Source organism: Pristiophorus japonicus, chromosome 13 (genome assembly GCF_044704955.1).
Source record: "Pristiophorus japonicus isolate sPriJap1 chromosome 13, sPriJap1.hap1, whole genome shotgun sequence".
Lineage (NCBI taxonomy): Eukaryota > Metazoa > Chordata > Chondrichthyes > Pristiophoridae > Pristiophorus > Pristiophorus japonicus.
This window is the reverse complement of record NC_091989.1, coordinates 90,210,815-90,231,609: the sequence shown is the minus strand read 5'-3', so window position 1 is coordinate 90,231,609 and position 20,795 is coordinate 90,210,815. Positions and strand designations below refer to the sequence as shown.

The 20,795-nt window shown below is 45.2% G+C and overlaps 1 protein-coding gene across 1 annotated transcript in view; it reads left to right on the top strand.

The window, feature by feature from the left end:
• Window positions 1-13,256, top strand: part of aars1 (alanyl-tRNA synthetase 1) — a 39,623-nt gene extending 26,367 nt beyond the window's left edge. The window contains exons 16-21 of the mRNA XM_070897743.1: window positions 875-983; window positions 3,663-3,776; window positions 6,179-6,298; window positions 11,168-11,254; window positions 11,347-11,460; window positions 12,813-13,256. Of these exons, the coding sequence (XP_070753844.1) occupies window positions 875-983; window positions 3,663-3,776; window positions 6,179-6,298; window positions 11,168-11,254; window positions 11,347-11,460; window positions 12,813-12,998 (730 nt within the window). The 3' untranslated portion in view covers window positions 12,999-13,256. The remainder of the gene's footprint in view (window positions 1-874; window positions 984-3,662; window positions 3,777-6,178; window positions 6,299-11,167; window positions 11,255-11,346; window positions 11,461-12,812) is intronic.
• Window positions 13,257-20,795: the final 7,539 nt, after the last annotated feature.

Genomic DNA, 20,795 nt, shown 5'->3' with positions numbered 1-20,795 from the left:
CCAGACCCGACACCCGCTCGCCCCCCCCCCCCCCCGACTGGACCCGACCCGCGCTCCTGTTCCCGCTCCCCGCCCCCCCCCCGACTGGACCCGCGCTCCCGCCCCCCGACCCGACTCCTGCTCCCGGACTGGATCCGACCTGACCGACCTCCCTCCCTCCCTCCCTCCCTCACCCGACCCGAACCGAACCGACCCAACCCAACGCCACCTACCTGTAAATCTGGTGCTGGGGACGGGCCCTGCCTGAAGTCTCGGGCCGGCCCGTTCAGCCTTCGGTCCCGAAAGGCCTGCCTGAAGCACTTTCACACAGGTGGGAAGATGGTTTATTTAATCTTTTCTTTGCTTATAAATGTTTATTCAGGTTGGATTTATTTGTATAAGTATAAATAATAAATCCTTATTGAATTTAATGACTTTCCTTTCTTCCCCCCCCCCCCCCCCACACCTCGTTCTGGACGCATAATTTGTAACCTACGCCTGATTTTTTTAATGTGTAGAACAGGTTTTTTCAGTTCTACAAAGTTTGGAGTACGTTTTCACTGTGGAAACTTTCAAATCAGGTGTAAGTGGCCGGACACGCACCCTTTTGAAGAAAAAATTCTGTTCCAAAGTAGAACTGTTCTACCTGACTAGAACTGCAGAAAAAAAAATGTGGAGAATTGCGATTTCTAAGATAGTCCGTTCTCCACCAGTTGCTCCTAAAAAATCAGGCGCAAATCATGTGGAAACTTGGGCCCATGGTGTTGAGATAGAGGATCAACCATGATCGTATTGAATGGCGGTTCAGATTCGAAGGGCCGAATGGCCTACTACTGCTCCTATTTTCTATGTTTCTATGTCCCACCCCGTGTTAATTACAGCAATTTTATTCCAGGCACCTGCAGAACTCTAGCCATGCTGGTCCTTTTGTGATTGTATCAGAAGAAGCTATCGCCAAGGGCATCAGGAGAATAGTGGCAGTCACGGGATCTGAGGCTCAAAAGGTTAGTGGTTGTGCTTAACAAATGTTGGCAGCTCCGGGAAAATTTGGGTCTCCCTGTGCGGGACTTCTGTAATTTGGATTACTGTGTTTTGTTTCATCTGACCATTTACTTAAAAAAAAAAAGTTTGTGTTGCTGAAACAAGCCCAAAGGACTATGTCTTCTGTCGATAGCCTGGTGAATAAATGAACCACCCGGTGTGGTAATAAGCCACACAGATCAGAAGTCACCGAGTTCAGCCCCATGGTCTGCGCTGAATTAGCTGCTCTCGGTTGGAGCAGGGAATGGGATGCTGCAATTGGCCTCGGCTCCCTGGGCTAGGGAGAGGAGAGTTCAGTTGGGGCTCCTGCTTCTGATCGCTGGCCAGTGACCCCTGCTGGGAATTGCACCTACCTGGGTGTTGGTGAGGGCAGGATTGGGTTCAGTTGTGATGCCCCACATAGTTGAATTGCTGTTAACGCTCATTGTCTAGGCTCGTGCATGAAGAATGGCCACATGGGCAAGGTACGAGTGGACTACTGACCCTCATTGAACTGCATCTCAGCAATGGTCAACGTCTTGAGGAGAAAAGGGAATTATTGAGCCTTTTATTAAAAAAAAGCCAGGTGGCCCATGTTAAGATAAATTGTACAAGATCTTGGGGTGAGACATTTGAAAGGCCAAGAATATCTCTTGTATGTCATGTTGCTGTTTCTCTTATGCATGCTGTCTGTACCTCGTGCTATCTCACATACATGCTCTTATACATGCTGACTCTCTCGTGCATGTTTTGTTTTATACTTATTGTCTGCCTTGTGCACACTCTGCCTCCATGCTTCTTTCTTCTGCATGTTCTTTGTATCTTCTGCTGTTTCTCCAAGTATGCTCTCTGGTTCATGCAGGTTATCTATCCTTGTGCGTGCTCACTGCCTCTCACTTGCACTGTCCCTCTTGCATGCTCTCTTTGTCACTCGCAGAATTTGCTCTGTCTCTACCTCGTGCAGATTGTCTGACTGTTTTTGCCTCCTAATAATTCTCTCTCTCTCTCTCTCTCTCTCTCTCTCTCTCACACACCCTAGGTTGATATCAGTCAACGTAGTTACATAAGAACATAAAAAAATAGGAGCAGGAGTAGACCATTTGGCCCCTCGAGCCTGCTCTGCCATTTAATAAGATCATGGCTGATCTGATCATGGACTCAGCTCCACTTCCCTGCCCGCTCCCCATAACCCTATATTCCCTTATTGCTCAAAAATCTGTCTATCTCTGCCTTAAATATATTAAATGACCCAGCCTCCACAGCTCTCTCGGGCAGAGAATTTCACAGATTTACAACCCTCGGAGAGAAATTCCTCATCTCCGTTTTAAATGGGCGGCCCCTTATTCTGAGACTATGTCCCCTAGTTTTAGTTTCCCCTATGAGTAGAAAAATCCTCTCTGCATCCACCTTGTCGAGACCACTCATTATCTTGTATGTTTCGATAAGCTCACCTCTCATTCCTCTGAACTCCAATGAGTATAGGTTGAGTAGTTTGGGGCTATCTTCATAAGTCAATCCTTCATCTCCGGAGTCAACTTAGTGAACCTTCTCTGAACAGCTTCCAATGCAAATATATCCTTCCTTAAATACAGAGACCAAAACTGTACTCAGTACTCCAGGTGTGACCTCACCAATACCCTGTACAGTTGTAGCAGGGCGTCTCTGCTTTTATACTCTATCCCCCTTGCAATAAAGGCCAACATTCCATTTGCCTTCCTGATTACTTGCTGTACCTGCATACTAACTTTTTGTGTTGTATGCACAAGAACCCCCAGGTCCCTCTGCACACTTTGCAATTTTTCTCCATTTAAATTATAATTTGCTTTTCTATTTTTCCTGCCAAAGTGGATAACCTCACATTTTCCCACATTATACTCCATCTGCCAAATTTTTACTCACTCACTTAGCCTGTCTATATCCCTTTGCAGATTTTTTGTGTCCTCCTCACAATTTGCTTTTCCACCCATCTTTGTACCATCAGCAAACTTGGTTACATTACACTCGGTCTCTTCATCCAAGTCATTAATATAGATTATAAATAGTTGAGGCCCCAGCACCGAGCCCTGCGGCACCCCACTGGTCACTACCAACCGGAAAATGACCCATTTATCCCGACTCTCTGTTTTCTGTTAGCCAATCCTCTATCCATGCTAATATATCACTCCCAACCCCATGAGCTTTTATCTTGTGCAGTAACCTTTTATGTGGCACCTTATCGAATGCCTTCTGGAAATCCAGATACACCACATCCACTGGATCCCCCTTATCCACCTTGCTCATTACGTCCTCAAAGGACTCCAGCAAATTTGTCAAACATGATTTCCCTTTCATAAAACCATGCTGACTCTGCTCGATTGAATCATGCTTTTCCAAATGTCCCGCTACTGCTTCCTTAATAATGGACTTCCGCATTTTCCCCAGCCACTGATGTTAGGCTAACTGGTCTATAGTTTCCTGCTTTCTGTCTGCCTTCTTTTTTAAATAGGTGCGTTACATTTGTGGTTTTCCAATCCGCTGGGACCTCTCCAAAATCCAGGGAATTTTGGTAGATTATAACCAATGCTTCCACTATCTCTGCAGCCACTTCTTGTACCGATTGAGATGTTGGATGCACTAAGAGAGTTGCAGGGACTGTGTGATTTGAATGCCATTGTCTTTTATAGGCTCGAAGAAAAGCAGATGCTCTACAGAAATCTCTTGTTGCACTAGAGTCAAAAGTCCAAATCCAGACCTCTCCCAATAAGGAGGTCCAGAAAGAGATCGCAGACCTCACCGAGGTAAATCAGAAATGTATCGTCGTGTATTCTGTATATTCGGTGTATTCCGTAACTTTGTATATTTTATATAATCAGTTTGAATATAGAGCTCTGAATAGATTTTTTTTTTTAATTAAATAACATTTTCAAGAGTGATCAACACATGGAATGGCCCTCTGCACGGGGTAGAAGGGGTAGAACCCCTGGAAGCATTTAGAATATTATCACGGGATGAGGGAGGGGTTGTGGAGTCTTTATGGATGAACTAGGAATTGGCTGAATTGAATGGCTTTCATTATCTGTGTGTACCCTGTGTTCCTTTTTAACCTTATTATTCTGGGATCTTGCCATCAACTGCAGCATTACTTGGATAATATTGCAATAAAGGTGATGTATATCGGTGTGTGGCTTAAACAAAAATAGTACCTCAAGGGATGATAGAGTAAACAAGATTGAACTGTGTAAAACAAGCCACCAGAACTGGAGGTGAACTCTCCATGATCGAGAGGACCCTGACCAAAACAACAGTGTAAAATGGTTCAAGTGCAGTGAGACAAGGGTTGAAAGATGGGATAACAGTCTCCAGAAGTCACTGATTAACAACGCTTGTATTTATAAAGCACTTTTAACATGGCAAAAAATCCCAAGGCACTTCACAGTTGAGATAGGAGGGAAGTAATGGTAGATGCCCAAAGACCCAGCTAAAGAGGTGGGTTTTAAGGAGAGATTTGAGGGTATGGGGGGATGCAGCAAGGTAGAGAAGTTTAGTGAGGGAGTTCCAGAGTGTGGGGGTAATGAAGGCTGTGCCACTGGTGGTAGATTGGCAGGAGGGAGCACACAGTAAAGCAGAGCTAGAAAAACAGAGGGTGCTTGTACAGACGTAGGACTGAAGGAGATTGCAGAGGTACGGAGGGGCACAACTATCTTTTGAAGTAATTGTGTTTCGGGATGTGTGCCAGTGAAGGTTAGCCAGGATGGAGGTGATTTCGGGATTTAGTACAGGATGGAGTGTGAGCCGTGCCATTCTGGGGGAGTTGAAGTTTATACAGGGTCGAGCTTGTGGGCCGATCAGGAGAGCTTCGGAAAAAGAGTGTTCGAGGCAGCACAGTACAGAGTGGGTGAGATCGAGGTACCGATGGGCAATATTCTGGATGTGGAGATCGGTAGCCCTGGTAATGGACTGAATGTGGGAGGTTTGACGCTGAGCTCGGCATCCAGCAGAACACTGAGGTTAAAACATTCAGATTGATTTTGAAGGGGAAAGGGAAATGGTGGGGGGGGGCTAAGGCATGGAGTTTCTGGTGGAGGGAAATGGACTGACTTCAGGTTGGTGACACTGAGCTGTGAAAGTTCTGGCCCATCCATAACTTGATGTTGGACACACTGTTGGAAACAAAAATCGAGCGAGGTGCATAAAGGTTGGTCGATCCGATACTGTTCATTTTACACTATTGTCAAAAGTTTTGATTAACCCCCGGCGGATCTTTCTTGCCTGTACCTCTTGACTGACGGGGGAGCAGCTGGAATTAACCAGACAAATATTTAAAAAGAAATAAGATATAAATCAACTTTTACATTAAAAATATTAGATTCTCTAGTGGCTCAGTGAGTAAATACACTGTGCAGGCAGAAGATCACACCTTTGATCCCTAGTCTGTGCCCAGTTAGCAGATCTCCGCATTGGTTGGGATGCTCCAGTTGGCCTCCGCTTCCCGTGGCTGGGGGGGGGGGGGCTCTTGGCCACTATCCAGTCACCTCCTGCTGAAAAGTGCGCATGTTGGAGAACAAGCTAGGACTCCCAAGTGATGTCTAGTATCGATGAATAGATTGCTGCAAAACACAGTTACCACTAGGGTAAGATGCTGGGCGGGATTTCTAGTCTCTGTAGAACTATACTCCAGTAAAAGTCACATTCAGTGGAGAGAATCGGGGAAGTTTATAAAAAAAAAATGCATAATGGAATAGCTCTACCAATAACAATAATGTGCCTTTATACAGCGCCTTTAACTTTGCAAAACACTTAACATAAGCGTTATCAATAAAAACAAATTTGACACTGAGCTACAGAAGGAGATGGTGAGCAGATGACCAAAAGCTTGGTCAAAGAGGTATGTTTTAAGAATATCTTGCAGGAGGAAAGAGGGAAGGAGAGATTTAGGGAGGCAGCTGAAAGCAAGGCCACCAATGGTGGAGCGATTAAAATTGGGGATTCTTGAGGCCAGAATTGGAGGAGCGCAGGGATCGCGAAGGCTTGTAGGGTTGGTGGAGGTTACAGAGATAGGGAGGGGTGAGGCCATGAAGTTAATGCTTCCAGCAGAATGATTCCTGGGTCTTTTAACATAGAAATTACTCTTTCCTGTTCGACAATAGTAAGTCATTGCACAATTAATGATTGGGAATTTTCCTCGTCTATTTAATTGCAGATGATTAGCATCGCAGTCATTCCCCAGTGGCAGAAGGATGAACTGAGGGACAAGCTGAAGTCATTAAAGAAGGTTATGGATGATCTGGACAGAGCCAGTAAAGCTGATTTGCTGAAGAAGGTGAGTAATCAAATACCTCATTGGTTATAAGTTCCTACCTCTCTGAATAATACTGTTTCACTCCCGAGACCCTCATGGGGGATGAGCAAAGACTCAATGGGCCCAAGTTTCCACACGATAAAAAACGGGCGCCCCTCCGAGCTGGGCGCCCGTTTTTCGCGCCTAAAAGGGCGCCTAAAAAAAAATCGCGATTCTGGAGCGTTCTGCAGCTCCTTGTCTGCCTGGCGCGGCGCCCAGGGGGGCGGAGCCTACACGTGCCGATTTTGTAAGTGGGAGGGGGCGGGTACTATTTAAATTAGTTTTTTCCTGCCGGCAACGCTGTGCGTTGGAGCGTTCGCGCATGCTCAGTGTGAAAAAAACATTGGCACTCGGCCATTTTTGTAGTTCTTTGTAGCTGCTTAATTTTTGAAATTTTTTTTAATAAAAGCACATTGCCATCAGCACTTGCAGCCTTCTCACTGTCTCCGCCCCCCGCGGGAAGAACGGGCGCCTCCTCTCTTTTTCCCCCCCCCCCCCCACCTCGTTCTGGACACCTAATTTGTAACCTGTGCCTGATTTTTTAATGTATAGAACAGGTCTTTTCAGTTCTACAAAAATCTTCACTTGCTCCATTCTAACTTAGTTTGGAGTACGTTTTCACTGTGGAAACTTTGAAATCAGGCATCAGTGGCTGGACACACCCCCTTTTGAAGAAAAAATTCTGTTCCAAAGTAGAACTGTTCTACCTGACTAGAACTGCAGGAAAAAAAATGTGGAGAATTGCGATTTCTAAGATAGTCCGTTCTCCACCAGTTGCTCCTAAAAATCAGGCGCAAATCATGTGGAAACTTGGGCCCTAAATGTTGTTCTATTTATGGAAACTCTGATGATTTTGCTTTTGCTTGTAAATTCCAACTAGACCATTGACCCTTCACTCGGCTCGGGAGACTAAGGCTTCACCTGGGGCGTCTACTGATGATTGAGATGCTTTTATGTTTCCTTGTTTTCTTCGTCCCACCTGGGGATGGAGACCTCCATTAATCTGCTCCCAGAATTTGATCCCAGTTCTTGGAAGATGACGACTTCTCCTCCACCCCCATCGAGTGAATAACCATCGATGGATTCAGCTCCTCCATGTGGTGGTAGGAATCCAGTCAGAGCATAAATAAATTTTAGGAACAGAAAAAGGTCCAACAACTCTGACCCTTTTTCACAGATAGATATGGGTAGGTGGGGCTATCAATCCTTCTCTCTGGCAATGCATCCGATTGTTGTTTAAACCTGTTTCTACTTCTGGTTTCATATCCTACTCTGGTAACTTATTTCACAACTCTTCTAATTTGGATGAAAAAGTTCCACTGGATTAACTCCAGGATTTGTGCAAGTTATCTAGTCTATCATTTAAGTGCAGTACTGAGGAAGTGCTGCACTGTTGGAGCTGCTGTTTTTCAGATGAAAGGCTCCATGTTTAGATGGATGTAAAATATCCCATGGCACTTTATCATGTTCTGACCAACATTGTTCCATCAGCCAACATCATCAGAAATGGATTAAGTGTTCATTCATCTTGTTGCTGTTTGCGGGATGATCGTGTGTGCAGATTAACACTGGGATGTGAACAACAACAACTTGTATTCATATAGTGCCCTTAACTTAGTAAAACATCCCAAGGTGTTTCACAGGAGCATTCAGTCAAAAGTTGACTCCGAACTACATAAGGAGACAAGCACAAAATATAAAAAAAGAGCAAGCGTTTCTATAGATAAATAAAAAGGAAAAGAGTGGCTAAAGTAAATGTTGGTCCATTAGAGGACGAGACCGGAAAATTAGTAATGGGGAACATGGAGATGCCAGAAACTCTGAACAAATATTTTGTAACAGTCTTTACGGTAGAGGACACTAAAAATATCCCAACAGTGGATAGTCAAGGGGCTATAGGGGGAGGAGGAACTTAACACAATCACAATCACTAAGGAGGTGGTACTCAGTAAGATAATAGGACTAAAGGCAGATAAATCCCCTGGACCTGATAGTTTGCATCCTAGGTTCTTAAAAGAAGTAACGGCAGGGATTGTGGATGCATTGGTTGTAATTTACCAAAATTCCCTGGATTCTGGGGAAGTCCCAGCAGATTGGAAAAGTGCAAATGTAACACCCCTATTTAAAAAAGGAGGCAGACAAAAAGCAGGTAACTATAGAGCAGTTAGCCTAACATCTGTGGTTGGGAAAATGTTAGCGTCCATTATTAAAGGAGCAGTAGCAGGACATTTGGAAAAACAAAATTTGGTCAGGCAGAGTCGGCATGGATTTATGAAGGGGAAGTCATGTTTGAAAAATTTGCTGGAGTTTTTTGAGGACGTAGATAAAGGGAACCAGTGGATGTGGTGTATTTGGATTTCCAGAAGGCATTTGATAAGGTGCCACTTAAAAGGTTAATGCACAAGATAAAAGCTCATGGGGTTGTGGGTGGTGATATATTAGCAAGGATAGAGGATTGGCTAACTAACAGGAAACAGAGAGTTGAGATAAATGGTTCATTCTTGGGTTGGCAATCATTAACTAATGGGGTGCCGTAGGGATCAGTGCTGGCACCCCAACTATTTACAATCCTATATTAACGACTTGGAAGAAAGGACCGAGTGGAATGTAACCAAGTTTTGCTGATGATACAAAGATGGGAGGAAAAGCAATGTGTGAGGAGGACACAAAATCTGCAAAAGGACATAGACAGGCTAAGTGAGTGGACAAAAATTTGGCAGATGGAGTATAATGTTGGAAAGTGTGAGGTCATGCAATTTGGCATAAAAAAATCCAAGAGCAAGTTATTATTTAAATGGAGAAAAATTGCAAAGTGCTGCAGTACAGCAGGATCTGGGGGTACTTGTGCATGAAACACAAAAGGTTAGTATGCAGGTACAGCAAGTGATCAGGAAAGCCAATGGAATCTTGTTCTTTATTGCAAAGGGGATGGTGTATAAAAGCAGGGAAGCCTTGTTACAGTTATACAAGGTATTGGTGAGGCCACACCGGAATACTGCGTACAGTTTTGGTTTCCATATTTACAAAAAGATATACTTGCTTTGGAGGCAGTTCAGAGAAGGTTCACTAGGTTGATTCCGGGGATGAGGGGGTTGACTTATGAGGAAAGGTTGAGTAGGTTGAGCCTCTACTCATTGGAATTCAGAAGAATGAGAGGTGATCTTATCGAAACATATAACATTATGAGGGGGCTTGACAAGGTGGATGCAGAGAGGATGTTTTCACCAATGGGGGAGACTAGAACCAGAGGGCATGATCTTTGAATAAGGGGCCGCCCATTTAAAACAGAGATGAGGAGAAATTTCTTCCCTCAGAGGGTTGTGAATCTGTGGAATTCGCTGCCTCCGAGAGCTGTGGAAGCTGGAACATTGAATAAATTTAAGACAGAAATAGACAGTTTCCGATGAGGGAATAAGGGGTTATGGGGAGCGGGCAGGGAAGTGGTCCTGAGTCCATGATCAGATCAGCCAAGATCTTATTAAATGGCGGAGCAGGCCCGAGGGGCCGTATGGCCTACTCCTGCTCCTATTTCTTATGTTCTTATATTAGGGCAGATGACCAAAAGCTTATTCAGAGGTTGATTTTAAGGTGCTCTTAAAGGAGGAAAGAAAGGAGCGGAGAGGTTTAGGGAGGGAATTGCCGATCTTAGGGCCTCAGCAGCTGAAAGCACAGCCACCAATGGTGGAGTGATTAAAATCGGGGATGCACAAGAGGCCAGAGATGGAGGAGTGCAGATATCTCAAAGGGTTATAGTACTGGAGGAGATTGGAGATAGGGAGGGGCGAGGCCATGGAGGGATTTGAGAACAAGGATGAGAATTTTAAAATTGAAGTGTTGCTTAACCGGGAGCCAATGTAGGTCAGCGAGCACACCAGCGGCAGGTCGGGCCATAAAAGGAGTGGCGAGCGGCGGCCTGGGAGCAGCGTGGAGGCGTACTACTCCAGGGAGCAGCGCGAGCTGGTGCAGGAGGGCGACGGCAGCGAAGAGTGACGTCATCAAGGTCCAGGTCGGTGATTGGAGCGAGGGCAGGTACAGCAGGAGCGGCGAGAGACTGTGGAGGGATGTGATCGGGGCCCAGGAGAGGCGTGAGTTCGGGCCCAGGTGCAGCACGGGCCAGCCCACATTGCGATATGTGTGCACACTACGTCCGTGTAGCAGAGTTGGTCTCCAGTTGTCTTAGGTAATCCTTGCCACTGGACCAAGGCCTAGCTCTGTCAAACCCGTGTGGCTCGTGTGCAACGGTCACCACATGTTTTAAAAAAAAAAAAAAAAAAAAAAAAAATTCTATGCACAGGCATCTTCCACCCTTCAGGATGTAGTTCAGGACCTGGAATATTGGATCCTTCATTGAAATACCTGTGAACTTGTCTTTTTTTGGCGTGGAAGCGGGTCATCCTCGTTTCGATGGTGATGGGAGAACAGGACTTGGTGCGACTTAGGATACGGGCGCCAGAGTTTTGGATGAGCTTAAGCTTATGCAGAGTGGAAGATGGGAAGCCGGCCATGAGTGCTTTGGAATAGTCAAGTCTCGATGTAATAAAAGGCATGGATGAGGGTTTCAGCAGATGAGCTGAGGCAGGGGCGGAGTCGGGCGAAGTTACGGAGGTGGAAATAGGTGGTTTTAGTGATAGGCCGGATATGTGAAGCACTTTTGTCTGGAGGATGTAATAAAGAGCGATTAAATTTATCTTTCTTTATCTCCCCTTCTTTCTCCGAACATCCTAGTTTTTAGCGTGTGTGCCCTGGCATTTGAACCCATCGCCATAGTGAACAGTTTGCCTGGATGTGCTTTGTACAAAGAAGGAACAAAATAATCAGATGATTACTTATTTTTGTTGATTTCATTGGCAGGTACGGGAAAAGACCAAGCAGTTCATTGACACCAATCCAAACCAACCTCTGGTGGTCATGGAAATGGAAGCGGGGGCACCAGCCAAGGTGAGGAAAACATTCTGACCAGTGACTGAAGCTGTGTTTAATTGTTGAGATTGGACAATGCGTTGCCTGACCCTGTGTTGTGTTTGCACCAGGCACTGAATGAAGCTCTGAAGCTGTTTAAGACAAACTCCCCACAGACCGCAGTAATGTTGTTTGCTGTAGACAGTGATGCAGGAACGATCACGTGCTTATGCCAAGTGCCCCAGGTAAAGAAACCTATTGTAATGCTGCCAACTCCAGTGCGCACACGGCTAATGTTTCTTGTTTAAAGGGACTCGTTGAATAGCTTTGAATTATGCGCGTGCTTTTCTTGAATAAATTGGATCTCACAATTTCAAATGTTGGTTAAAGTTGGAATGTATAATGGATACCCGGGAGTGAGTCACAGGCTGGAATCTAATCGAGGGGTTCAGATAGTTTAAATATCGAATAATGGACACCCGGGAGTGAGTTACAGGCTGGCACCTAATCGAGGGGTTAGTTTGGGTTATATCCCAGAGCAGTTTGTTGACATGAACTGCATTAACAAAGTGTGGGCAGCTTCTAATGTGCACCTTGTACCACGGCTGAGCTCACCCCAAAGTGTATATTCTGTCCAGCTGAACATCAAAGCCCTGTATGTAATCTAGATTTCCCTCCACTCCCTAATGTTCTCACACATGTCGGGGTCAGTATAAATGGTATAAAGGAAAATACAATAACAACTTGCATTTATGTAGCACATTTAACTCCGTAAAACGTACCAAGACACTTCACAGGAGTGTTATCAGACAAAATTTGACACCGAACCACATGGCGATAGTAGGACAGGTGTCCAAAAGCTTGGTCAAAGTGGTAGGTTTTAAGGAGCGACAGAGGAAGGGAGACAGGCAAAGAAGGAATTGCAGAGCTTGGGGCCTATGCAGCTGAAGGCACGGCTACCAATGGTGGACCGATTAAAACGGAGATGCGCAAGAGGCCAAAATTACAGGAACGCAGAGATCTTGTAGGGCTGTAGAGCAGTTGTCATTTGTTGGTTCAGTACATGTATTCAGTGGTGCTTGGGAGTCGAGAATTGTATTTTGGCAAAATTTTTCACCTCATCCACTCCTGAAGGCGCAGGCTGTTAGGGTTCTGCACCCAAGCAGTGATTTTCAGCAACCTGTTCCATCATGAAGTACATTGCATTCAAGCCCAACCCTGCCCTCGCCTGTCCTGCACACTTGTACACTTCCCAGCAGGGGCCACTGATCGGTGATTAAGGACCAGGACCTCTGGCTGGGTTTCCCCTTCGCTGGCCATGACGAGTTGATACCAGTGGTTGCATCCAAACTACTCGTCCTAGCTGAGACCAGCTAACTCCGCACAGACTGGGTATCGGACCTGTGTCCTTCTGGTCTGCATGGGTCAGTTACACACTGCCTTTACAGCCCAGCCGGTGTGGTGAGGCGGGGTGGGGGGGAAGCATTGTCACAAAGTCCAAGCACTGCTGTACATTGTACAAAGCCAATTTTAAAAATAAAACGCTACTGACATTTTATTTGTGTATTATTTCTCCCCTTTGTGTCTAAACTTTCAGGAAGTGGTGAGCCGGGGTCTGAAAGCCAGTGATTGGGTCGGCCACATCTCGGAATTACTGGATGGAAGAGGAGGCGGAAAGGACATGTCTGCCCAAGCCACGGGGAAAAACATCAATAGCCTCGACAAAGCACTGAAGCTAGCTACTGAGTTTGCTAAGCTTAAAATAGGAGACCTCAAAAACTAACTTCAAAAGTTGCAATTAAATAGCACTTGAAAGACGGTTCTGTGGGAGCCAACTCCTGCTCCTGTGGGAATCGAGTCCTGCGTTCTACAATGGTGACTGCTAGCACTGCTGCCTGTTGATATTAAATGAATGTCTTGAAAAGTCAATGGAATAACTTTTAAGTAATTGATCATCTATGTTAAATATTTTATCTGTTGGAATGCCTGCAGTTGATCAATGTTAAATAAAGTCTAAACAAAGGGAATGGCCATTTAAAAAGGTTCTGTTTTTGCATATTTTAAATGGCCACAATTTATTTAAAAATTAACATAATACAGGTTCTAAGTCTTCTGGGAATGGTAGCATAGTGGTTAAGTTACAGGACGAGTAATCCAGAGGCCTGGACTAAGGATCCAGAGACATGAGTTCAAATCCTACCACGGCAGCTGGGGAATTTAAATCCAGTTAATTAAAAATCTGGAATAAAAAGCTAGTGTCAGTAATGGTGACCATGAAACTATCGGATTGTCATAAAAACCCATCTCGTTCACTAATGTCCTTTAGGGAAAGAAATCTGCCATCCTTATATGTCTGGCTTATATGTGATTCCAGATCCACAGCAATGTGGTTGACTCTTAACTGTCCTCTGAAATGGCCCAGCGAGCCACTCAGTTGTAAAAAAAAAAAACCTCTACAAGAAACGAGAATAATAAAACCGGACGGACCACCCAGCATCAGCTCCGGCTACGGACACGACAACAGTACACTCAGCCCTGACTTGTGCCAAAATTGGGAGAACTGTCCCACAGACTAGTCAAGCAAGAGCCTGACATAGTCATACTCACAGAATCATACCAATGTCCCAAGCTCCTCCATCACCATACCTGGGTATGTCCTGTCCCACCGGCAGGACAGACCCACCAGGGCCTGGCAAGTGGTATACAGCCAGGAGGGAGTGACACTGGGAATCCTCAACGTTGACTTTGGATCCCACGAACTCTCATGGCTTCATGTCAAGCATAGGCAAAGAAACCTCCTGCTGATTACCACCTACTGCCCTCCCTCAGCTGATGAATCAGTAAACCTTCATGTTGAACACCACTTGGAAGAAGCAGAGAGAGTAGCAAGGGCACAGAATGTACTCTGGGTGGGGGACTTCAATGTCCATCACCAAGACTGGCTCAGTAACCCCACTACTGACCGAGCTGGCTAAGACCTGAAGGACACAGCTCTCAGACTGGGCCTGCGGCAGGTGGTGAGCAAACCAACACGAGGGATAAACCTATTTGACCTTATCCTCACCAATCTACCTGTCGCAGATGCATCTGTCCATGACAGCATTGGTAACAATGACCACCAAATAGGCATTGTGGAGACAAAGGTCCTTCATACTGAGGGCACCCTCCATCGTGTTGTGTGGCACTCCACCATCATCATCATCATCATGGATAGTCCCTCGGAATCGAGGAGGACTTGCTTCCACTCCCAAAGTGAGTTCTTTTGATGGCTGAACAGTCCGATACGAGAGCCACCGACCCTGTCACAGGTGGGACAGACATTCGTTGAGGGAAGGGGTGGGTGGGGCTGGTTTGCCGCCCGCTCCTTCCGCTACCTGCGCATGGCCTGTCCATGCTCTGCGCCGAGACTCGAAGAGCTCAACGCCCTCCTGGATGGACTTTACCACCTCGGGCGGTCTGCGGCTAGGGTCTCCCAGGTGTCAGTGGTGATGTCGCACTTTACCAGGGAGGCTTTGAGGGTGTCCCTATAACGTTTCCGCTGTCCTCCTTTGACTCGTTTACCATGAAGGAACTCCGCATAAAGCATTTGCTTAGGGAGTCTCGTATCTGGCATGCGGACTATGTGGCCTGCCCAGCGAAGCTGATCGAGTGTGGTCAATACTTCAATACTGGGGATGTTGGCCTGGATGAGGACACTGATGTTGGTGCGCCTGTCCTCCCAGGGGATTTGCAGGATCTTGCAGAGACATCATGGCACTACCACCATGCTAAATGGGAGAGATTCAGAACAGATCTAGTAGTTCAAAACTGGGCATCCATGAGGCACAATCCTGCATATCCCTCACTACCATTACCATCAAGCCAGGGGACCAACCCTGGTTCAATGAGGAGTGTAGAAGAGCATGCCAGGAGTAGCACCAGGCATACCTAAACATGAGGTGCCAACCTGGGGAAGCTGCAACACAGGACTACATGCATGCTAAAAAACAGAAGTAGCATGCTATAGACAGCTCGGTGATCCCGCAACCAACGGATCAGATCAAAGCTCTGCAGTCCGGCTCATCCAGTTGTGAATGGTGGTGGACCATTAAACAACTAATGGGAGGAGGAAGCTCCTGGAATATTCCCATCCTCGATCATAGCGGAGCCCAGCATGTGAGTGCAAAAGACAAGACTGAAGCGTTTTCAACCAGAAGTGCCGAGTGGACGATCCATATCGGCCTCCTCCTGAGGTCCCCACCATCACAGAAGCCAGTCTTCAGCCAATTTGATTCACTCCACGTGATATCCAGAAACAGCTGAGCGCACTGGATACAGCAAAGGCTATGGGCCCCGACAACATTCCAGCTGTCGTGCTGAAGACTTGTGCTCCAGAACTAGCCGTGCCTCTAGCCAAGCTGTTCCAGTACAGCTGCAACACTGGCATCTACCCAACAATGTGGAAAACTGCCCAGGTATGTTCTGTTCACAAAAAGCAGGACAAATCCAATCCAGCCAATTACCACCCCATCAGTCTACTCTCAATCATCAGCAAAGTGATGGAAAGTGCCGTTGACAATGCTATCAAGCGGCACTTACTCACCAATAACCTGCTCACCGATATCCAGTTTGGGTTCCACCAGGACCACTCGGCTCCAGACCTCATTACAGCCTTGGTCCAAACATGGACAAAAGAGCTGAATTCCAGAGGTGAGGTGAGAGTGACTGCTCTTGATATCAAGCCAGCATTTGACTGAGTGTGGCATCGAGGAGCCCTAGTAAATCTTAAGTCAATGGGAATCAAGGGGAAAACTCTCCACAGGCTGGAGTCATACCTAGCACAAAGGAAGATGGTTGTGATGTTTGGAGGTGAATAATCCCAACCCCAGGACTTCGCTGCAGGAGTTCTTCAGGGCAGTGTCCTAGGCCCAACCATTTTCAGTTGCTTCAATAACCTTCCCTCCATCATAAGGGCAATAAATGCTGCCCTTGTCAGCGATGCCCACATCTTTTTTTTAAAAAAAATATTATTCTCTTAGCTTCAGAATCACCAGTCACTCGTAAGCATGACTTTACCCTTGCTTCTCATTATCTAGTTGTATGATCGCGGTATCTAGGGGACCATAACAATGAAACCCCTTTATTATATGAACTGGATATTATAATCTTACTTGTGGCTCCACATGGACTTGTGCAATCTTCCAAAGGGTCGACTGATTCACATTTTAGTGAAACAACCAAATGTAAAGCTCATTTTACACTCCGTGAACGTAAATAATATTTACAGTAAATCTCACCTTATTTCAACTTTATTCAGTAACCCACCTTGTAATACAGAAAATAAAAGACACCAACCTATACCTGTTAGCAGGTAACATTTAACTTTATTGACCAGTTCGTCCTCTGAACATTGTCAGCTCTATCATAAGTATGATCAGCTAATTTACTGTCTGATTGCCACACTGGATCTTGTGAAATTGAGCCAGGCCAGGTGTTCACTTGTCCTTTGTTTCGCAGACAGTCAGGAAGCCAACAGGTTGACGTCTAACCCTCTCAGCTGTCTCTGCCAGTAGGACTGCCAATTATCCTGGCTACCTCACTCACCAAACCCTCCCGGGGTGGGGCAGGGTGGGGCTTCCTTGAAATAATCTCTTGCAGAGCTTAAATGATTAGACTTCCTAACATCATGACTGTGCATGGTCCACAGAGGGGTCTAAATGATTTTAAAAAAACAGAAAATGCTGGAAACACTCTGCAGGTTAAGCAGCATCTGTGGAGTTAACATTTCAAGTCGATAACCTTTCATCAGAGTCAAGGATTAGGGGACATAGTCTAAAAATGAGAGCCAGGCCTTTCAGGAAGTAAGGAAACACTTCTACACACAAAGGGTGGTAGAGTTTGGAACTCTCTTCCACAAACAGCAATTGTTGCTAGGTCAATTAATTTTAAATCTGAGCAGATAGATTTTTGTGAACCTAAGGTATTGAGGGAAATGGGGCATAGGCAGGTCTATGGAGTTATGTCACAGATTAGCCATGATCTCATTGAATGGCGTAACAGGCTTGAGCGGTTAAATGGCCTTCTCCTGTTCCTATGTCGATGATCATGATTCCTCTAACTGCTGCCTGATCTGTTGAGTGTTTCCAGTGTATTCTGTTTTTTATTTCAGATTTCCAGCAGCTGTAGTATTTTGCTTTTGTCTAAGTGATTTTTATTGTCTAGAGTTGTGAAGGGGTATGTGGGTCACACTATTTTGCAAACTAGTTCATCTGACACATCTCCCAGCATTTCTGTTGGTTGAATTTTGAAGGAGAGCGTTCCAGATTCCCACTACCCTTTGTGTGAAGAAGTGCTTGCTGACATCACCCCTGAATGGCCTAGCACTATTTTAAGGTTATGTCCCCTTGTTCTAGACTTCCCCACCAATGGAAATAGTTTCTCGCTATCTACCCTATCAAATCATTTATATATTGCCCCTCAGTGATATCATCCGTAATGAAGAGAGAGAGATGATGCACAGTTTGGAACTGGAGCACCAAATGGGATGCAAAGGTGGCGGCAATTGCAGCAGTTGGTCCGAGTGAGCCCACGGAGAGATTTGTTGATGACAGAAATTCTGAATTCCATACATTGGGGGATGGGGAAGAAATTGGCAAGGACTCGTGATGGGCAAATGGAACGGGCAAATGGAGGGTATTAGATTAATCCAAGCTGAAAGCATAGATAAGGGCTTCAGTGACAGGTGGAGTGAGGTAGGGACAGAAATGGACAATGTTGTGGAGGTGGAAGCCAGGGATCTTGGTGGTGTATCGGGATTTGAAACTCTGGATCAAAGACGACACTGCAATGATATCCGCGTGCCAGGCAGGGGAGGAGGATGGAGTCATGAGCAAAAGTACAACGTTTTTGGTGTTGAGAGGTGATGGCAAGGTAACAACACCAAAAACGTTGTACTTTTGCTCATGGGGAACTAGTGGATGTGGTGTATTTGGACTTCCAGAAGGCATTTGACAAGGTGCCACATAAAAGGTTACTGCACAAGATAAAAGCTCATGGGGTTGGGGGTAATATATTAGCATGGATAGAGGATTGGCTAACTAACAGAAAACAGAGAGTCGGGATAAATGGTTCATTCTCGGGTTGGCAATCAGTAACTAGTGGGGTGCTGCAAGGATCAGTGCTGGGACCCCAACTATTTACAATCTATATTAACTACTTGGAGGAAGGGACTGAGTGTAATGTAGCCAAGTTTGCTGATGATACAAAGATGGGAGGAAAAGCAATGTGTGAGGAGGACACAAAAAATCTGCAAAAGGACATAGACAGGCTAAGTGAGCGGGCAAACATTTGGCTGATGGAGTATAATGTTAAAAAATGTGAGGTCATGCACTTTGGCAGGAAAAATCAAAGAGCAAGTTATTATTTAAATGGAGAAAGATTGCAAAGTGCTGCAGTACAGCGGGACCTGGGGATACTTTGCATGAAACACAAAAGGTTAGTATGCAGGTACAGCAAGTGATCAGGAAGGTCAATGGAATCTTGGCATTTATTGCAAAAGGGATGGAGTATAAAAGCAGGGAAATCTTGTTAGTTGTACAGGGCATTGGTGAGGCCACACCTGGAATACTGCGTACAGTTTTGGTTTCCATATTCAGAAAAGGATATACAGGCAACTCTCGATTATCCGGGTCCTTCGGGGATTGGGCTATTCCGGGTAAACGATTTTGCCGCTAGGGTGAGTGCACGCCTCAGAGCTGAAATTTGACGGTGATAGAACCAACCACGAAGACTTAGTTCGTGTTATCATAGCGTGAACGTAATAAAATACATGACAATGGATTCATGTCATCTTGAAATTATCAATTATTTTATTATTTTAGCTTCATACTTCTGCCAGCTGCATACTTCTTTATCATTTCTAACTTCTGCTGAATGCACAATACCTTTCATTTCCTTTTAGTGCCTCCACAAGACATTTTAAATTGTGCACCAGACTGCTTGAACTGCTTTCAAATGTGTGTAGCAATTGTAAGGTGAGAAAGAATCCACACCTGCTTCAATTTATGTGTGTTTGCTAGCTGAAATGATGGAGATTTTCACGTGTGTGACAGTTATGTAATGCCTGTGTCAGTTGCGAAGTGAGAAAGGAGTGCACGCCTGAGTCAATTTATGTGTGATTGACACTTGAGGTGATCGAGATATTCACGTGTGTGACAGTTTTTAAAAACGCTTAGACGGATAATTGAGAGTTGCCTGTACTTGCTTTGGAGGCAGTCAGGAGAAGGTTAACTAGGTTGATTCCGGAGATGAGGGGGTTGACTTATGAGGAAAAGTTGAGTAGGTTGGGCCTCTACTCATTGGAATTCAGAAGAATAAGAGGTAATCTCATCGAAACGTATAAGATTGTGAGGGGGCTTGACAAGGTGGATGCAGAGAGGATGTTTCCGCTGATAGAGGGTAAAACTAGGGGGCATAATCTTAGAATAAGGAGCCGCCCATTTAAAACTGAGATGAGGAGAAATGTCTTCTCTCAGAAGGTTGTGGATCTGTGGAATTCGCTGCCTCAGAGAGCTGTGCAAGCTGGGACATTGAATAAATTTAAGACAGAAATAGACTGGGTGATGTGTAATAAGAAGGGACTAATCAACAATCTTGTTGTGTGAGGCCCCTTGGGGAAGAGTGACCATAATATGGTAGAATTTCTTATTAAGATGGAGAGTGACAAAGTTAATTCAGAAACTAGGGTGCTGAACTTAAGGAAAGGTAACTTTGATAGTATGAGGCGTGAATTGGCTAGATTAGATTGGCAAATGATACTTAAAGGGTTGACGGTGGATAGGCAATAGCAAACCTTTAAAGATCATATGGACTAACTTCAGCAATTGTACATCCCTGTCTGGAGTAAAAAATAAAACAGCGTAGTTGGCTCAACTGTGGCTAACAAAAGGAAATTAAGGATAGTATTAATTCCAAGGAAGAGGCATACAAATTAGCTAGAAAGAGCAGCAAACCGGAGGACTGGGAGGAATTTAGAATTCAGCAGAGGAGGACAAAGGGTTTAATTAATAGGGGGAAAATAGAGTATGAGAGGAAGCTTGCCGGAAACACAAAAGCTGACTGCAAAAGCTTCTATAGATACGTGAAGAGAAAACGATTAGTGAAGACAAACATAGGTCCCTTGCAGTCGGATTCGGGTGAATTTATAATGGGGAACAAAGAAATGGCAGACCAATTGAACACGTACTTTGGTTCTGTATTCACAAAGGAAGACACAAATAACCTTCCGGATGTACTAGGGGACCGAGGGTCTAGTGAGAAGGAGGAACTGAAGGATATACTTATTGGGCGGGAAATTATGTCAGGGAAATTGACGGGATTGAAGGCCGATAAATCCCCGGGGCCTGATAATCTACATCCCAGAGTACTTAAGGAAGTGGCCATAGAAATAGTGGATGCATTGGTGATAATTTTCCATTAGTCTATCGACTCTGGATCAGTTCCTATGGACTGGAGGGTTGCTAATGTAACACCACTTTTTAAAAAAGGAGGGAGAGAGAAAACGGGTAATTGTAGACCGGTTAGCCTGACATTGGTGGTGGGG